Raw genomic sequence first — 5460 nt, forward strand, 5'->3', positions numbered from 1 at the left:
TCTCTCTTTGGATCTCAATATTTTCCCACTAGATGGCCAAGACCTAGTGTTTTTGCAGTATTTCGACATGCAAATGTATGACGTCACCATTTCAACCATCAATGAACGCATGGAACTAAAACAAAGCTTAATATAAAGGAAAAGCTGGAGAGTGGAGAGGTGATGGAATTACCTACAATGTCAGAATATGCCACGTTTACCCTATTACGGTAGTATTACCTATACAGTATACACAGTATACAGAATTGAAAATTCCATACTGAATTTTTAACTTATGTCTAGTCTGTTCTCGAAGGCATTCATACTCAGAGTCAGAGCATCAACAATGCTATCAGGGAGGCTGTTCCACATGTCGGTGACTCAAAGCAAGAAGAAATGTTGTCGCATGGATGTATTACAACACAGTTTTTTTAGTTTATACCTAGCCGTGGGCCCGTGGCCCCTGGTCACCTGGTGTTGGTTCTTATTTCATACCTAGGTAAATGGGCAACTTGGCAAGTCTTACCCTGGACCCTTAAAGTTAAACTTAAAGTGAGCCTAAAAACTGGAAAAGTCAAAATTGTCTATTTTTGACCTAAATGCTCCGACTCCCCTCAAATGCCCGAATTTGTCACCCACCACTCCACCAGCCACAGGGCTGGGCACCATGCNTGGTCAGAGTCGCCCGAAGCCTCGTCAGTGAGGAAGGAAATTTTCAAGTCTGATGATGCTTATGATGGCAGCAGGCCAGAAGCATTCTCTCCGGAGTCCAATTGTCAGATGGGGAAGTTCGATCAGACTTTCTCGTGTAAATTAAATGAGTCAAGCCTCAGGCTCACCTTCAAAGAAAAAAAATTAATTTCAGTAATGTACCTCGAGTCCTACATTTACACGAAAATCGGAAAGCCTTTCTGTCTAGCTTTCGACATTGCACTGGCCAAAGGAGGCTGTGAGGCGATCGTTGAAAGTCTTTATTCGGTCATGAAAGCGCAAATTCAACATGGTGGACAGTCAAATGATGTATTAGTGAACCGTACAAAAGTAGATTGGCACTGCCCGCTATCTTCGCTAGGCGTAATGGATTTCATTACGGATGCAGCAAAATTGCACCAATCTAAGCACTCTGTCCCCTACACACGCTTAAACTACGGTGCATCAGCTATTGTGAAACGTCTCAAGACGGAGAAAGGGCGCATCCCTGACAAAATGTGAACTTATCACCTTGATGTTATGTTGCAGTATTCTTTAGAAATAAGGATGATCGGTTTCTGTTAGAACCAGCACATGCGGTAAGAATGGTTGAAGGTTACTAAATAGGCTATTGCCTCAATATCGTACTATTATGATGCTCACTTAGGCGGATAACTTCATAACGGAATCACTTCACTTTTTCAATAACTGTCTTTGAATTACGTGATTTTTTATTTTCTGCCTTTATTGCAGTGACAAAATGAACTAAGTTCATAGCGGGAAGTAAAGTCATGATCATAAATGAATCATCGAAATACGAAAACTTTCATCTAATACAGTACCTACCTACCATGAGGGTCATTCATGTCTTATTGCTCGAGAATCAAATTTGACGTGAAAACAAGTATCAGCGTTTTTTTTCTTTGTCATAATAAGTAATCTTCAACTTGGTAAGAAATCATGTATACTGTCAATAGATGCCAAAAAATGACTGCGTTTAAATGGTAAATTGCTTCGTTTTTAATGTTCGGGTCTTAATATTATTAGTGTGGAGAACATTTTTCCGTAAAAAGCATCGTATAATATTAAAAAAATGTAAACCTGCAGAAATTAATAAAGATTGAAAACAGTTTATCCCCACACGTCCGTATTATAGGTGTAGGAAGAGGATCCACCGTCTGCGTGCTTGTTGTCCGTCGTTCCAGGAAGTGACCGGGCAGGCGGCAGGCCGGTAGCTACGGCACGACGAAAACTACGTATACAGTAAAACTATTTATCATTTATGCACGTTCCTAGATTTTATTATTGAGGCAATGAACTTATAAAGGAACAATTGTTTTATTCTAAATTTAGATGTTATTCAACGTGTTGATTCTATTTATCAATTCCGTGAGAAGTGCCATGAACTTCAACCAAATCCATGCGAAACCTTTTTTGAGCAATTCCGTGACATTTTCTAATTTGAGTACCTCTGTTCGGTACCTTAAATTTCCAGTTGGGGAATTACCTACGATGTCGGAATATTCCGCATTTACCCTACTCAGTACAGTATGCCTTTAATTATCTTTCAATAATATATGATTTTTCTTGATACGGAAATTTGGTGAATGAGAAATCTAGAACTTTATTTTAGAAGAAATTTTCTCCAAAGTCATATGGCAACACTGAACACCGTCTGTTTACATTTCGTATGTATAACAGCCGCAGTTTACGATTACCGTACGTTCCGTATCCGGCAAGGCGGACAAGCGGATGAGTCAGAAGTAACCCGGACATGTCTTACATTTTATTATTGTCAGTTCGACTCGCGTAGTCAATATACTTGCGTATATTGTCGACTAAAATAGTAGAACTATTTTAGCTTTCTAAAGTACGGCACATTTTTTTACCAGCATAGTACGGCGCACCGCACAGGTCGTTAAAATGACAAAATAAATTCCCGCGCACCTGGCACATCTTCCTGACCAATACAATAGTGACCATGGCTGAAGATCAAGATGCTAATGATTTTGCCTATTTTTCCTTATTTTATTTTGCCCTTGTCAAAGTCAAAAAGGATGATTGGCATTTGGCAACATTTATAGAGGTGAAAAATCTGCTGGTTTGCCAACATGATTAGCCTAACCTTAGTTTAGTAACCTACCTATTTGATTAGCCTAGGTACTACCCTAATAATCTAATTGGTGTTTACTCTTGACTCGTCTTCCGTAATACCGTAGGAATTAGAAAAGCAAAATACCAGTAATAAACACATTACTGAAGTAAAATAATGAACATTATTCGTAACCATACCTGTCTTTATGAAATAATTTTTCGATTGTAGCTGACATTTTGGAATGAATTTAGGAGAGACGACACACGACACTACATATGAGCGGAAGCAACTGCCATCACATGAACTCGTTCGATTTTAAAATGCGGGTGGCGGACGTGTGGATGTGAGAACTTTATGAAAATTTATTTTTATTTCTAAATTGTAATTTTCAGCTGATATTCCATGAGCAGTGATAGTTCTGTGATTATTTAGATTTTTAATTAGCTATCTAATCAATAATAAAGTGTAGCCAACGATACTATTTTATGTTCATTTCGATACAGGTGAATGATAACGTCGTTTCGTCATCATTTTATCTGGAGTGGTTGCCGCATTAAAATGATGACTGTTGTATTTCATGGTTGAACTAGTATACATGGTTGAACTATATAAGGTTGACCCACGAGAAGTTCCGTCTTTCAGTTCAGCTTTCTTGTTGCGTCACGTAGATCGAGAAACGTAAATAAACCCGTCATTCCCATGACGGATTGGTCGACTGGTTTGATCGCATTTCGGTGATTGGTTAATGCCCGTGACGTCACTGAGATCAGTGACGTAATAGGCTACATCCGCAAAAATGGGCTTCTGATGGGTGTACCTTATACTAGTTCAACCATGCTAGTGTGACGGAACCCGAATTTAATGAAATACTTTTTTTGAGAACGTAGTATTGGTTGGACTTGGAAGATCAGCTTCATTAAGAGATTCGAGTCTTGACATTATCTATTACGTTACAATATGACTCAATAATGGTTGAATGTATTTATTTATGACTAAGCAATGTGTAAACGAATATTTATTTCGCGACTGTAATATGGAAACTTGTCTAGCTGTGGTGTTTGTAGTCTTGGAACGAGACAGGGTGTAGCTCCAACGTGATTGGTCGAGCTGCTCCTAACCTCGTTATAACGCGCGCTAGGCAGTCGTGAACGATGGAGAGTTTGGTCTCTTTGGAATTAGTTTAAGATTATTAGATTTCTAACTGTGATTAGATTGCCAAATGATTACAAATATGTTGACTTTATTGTATTATATTATATTATCTAATTTTTTTTGCACTTAGGAAGTGTTACAGTCTGTTTTGTACATTGCAAACAGTTGTTGAAGTGAGCTCATTTTGGTTGAGTTACCCCCTCGTTGTGTGCACTCGGAAGTAGTGTGTGCTCAGTGGTGCTGGGTTGGGGTGACACGGTTTCGACTCGAATCAGGCAGAGCCAAATTTGGGCTTCCAAGAATAAACTACACCGCAGTTCTGGGCATAACTCTTAATGAGTTCCTCTAACGGACTAATAACGGCGTAGGTGGAGTTCTTGGATAGTTCCAGGTTTTGGCTGCGTTGGGCGGTTAACAGCCGTTCAAATCGCACCCTCGAGGTAGAGGCTAATAACCTCTGCGCTCGAGTAAATTGTCAGCGGCTTATTGGAGGCTCGTACCTTCAATGGTCGTGCTTTTGAGGCGTAACTGCCACCACGGTTCTGTGTTCTGGGCAGTGCATTAGGGCTCGAACCCCTGATCATTGCGTTGGTTGTCGGCATTGTGGTGCGGCTCGTACCTGTACCCTTGCTGTCCGTTCCTGCGATGTTGTCAGTTTTGTGGTGCGGCTCGTACCCGTACCCTTGCTGTCCGTTCCTGCGAGGTTGTCAGTTTTGTGATACGGCTCGTACCCGTATCCTTGCTGTCCACTCCTGTAAGGTCGTCAGTTTTGTGGTGCGGCTCGTACCCGTACCCTTGCTGTCCACCCCTGCAAACTCGTCAGTTTTGTGATACGGCTCGTACCCGTATCCTTGCTGTCCACTCCTGTAAGGTCTTCAGCTTTGTGATACGGCTCGTACCCGTATCCTTGCTGTCCGCTTTTGTGGTCCTCAGTGGTTTATTAGGATTCCTCGACGTTGTATTCCTGAGGCTGAGACTCTGTTTCCCGGAGCTTTTGGACCTGATAAATTGTGTGCCTTGTATAAAGGAATTGTGTATCGCCCGAAGATCACCAATATATTAAGAAAAGCTCCTCGTGTTTATTCCTCCTCTCTCCAAACGCAAGGGAATTTAGAGCCGGACCAAAGAGCGACTCTTTAGCCCTTGTGTTAAAACCAATAAGCAAGTCACCGTCAAGTCGGCACGCTACCCATAACTATTTCAACTTCGCGGCGGTGTTTCCGGTCACACAAGTGCTCCAAGTATGCTGACGACACAAAAGTTTATAATACAGTGAGGAATACGTCGCAAAAAGTACAGTTGCAAGATAATCTTGGCAGATTGGTTGACTGTGCTGGTAAGTGGCAGCTGCGTTTTAATGCTGACAAATGTAAAGTAATCCACCTTGGCAAAAATAATGAACAGCAATATTACAGTATGAGAAGACATGGTTGCAACGACAAAGTGATGATGTCGAAGTCGACAATGGAGAAAGATTTAGAAATTAATGTCGACAGAGAGTTTAAATTTCTAAGCATACTGAAGCTCAAGTTAATAGAACCAAT

General features: G+C 40.8%; 1 protein-coding gene across 1 annotated transcript in view; it reads right to left on the minus strand.

Moving 5' to 3' along the window:
• Positions 1 to 3078, minus strand: part of LOC108667078 (lipid droplet-regulating VLDL assembly factor AUP1) — a 20468-nt gene extending 17390 nt beyond the window's left edge. The window contains exon 1 of the mRNA XM_047883926.1: positions 2962 to 3078. Coding sequence (XP_047739882.1) covers positions 2962 to 2999 — 38 coding nt within the window. The 5' untranslated portion in view covers positions 3000 to 3078. The remainder of the gene's footprint in view (positions 1 to 2961) is intronic.
• Between the last annotated feature and the right edge of the window lie 2382 nt (positions 3079 to 5460).

The sequence above is a fragment of the Hyalella azteca genome, unplaced genomic scaffold, assembly GCF_000764305.2.
Source record: "Hyalella azteca isolate HAZT.00-mixed unplaced genomic scaffold, Hazt_2.0.2 contig14048, whole genome shotgun sequence".
Taxonomy (NCBI): domain Eukaryota; kingdom Metazoa; phylum Arthropoda; class Malacostraca; order Amphipoda; family Hyalellidae; genus Hyalella; species Hyalella azteca.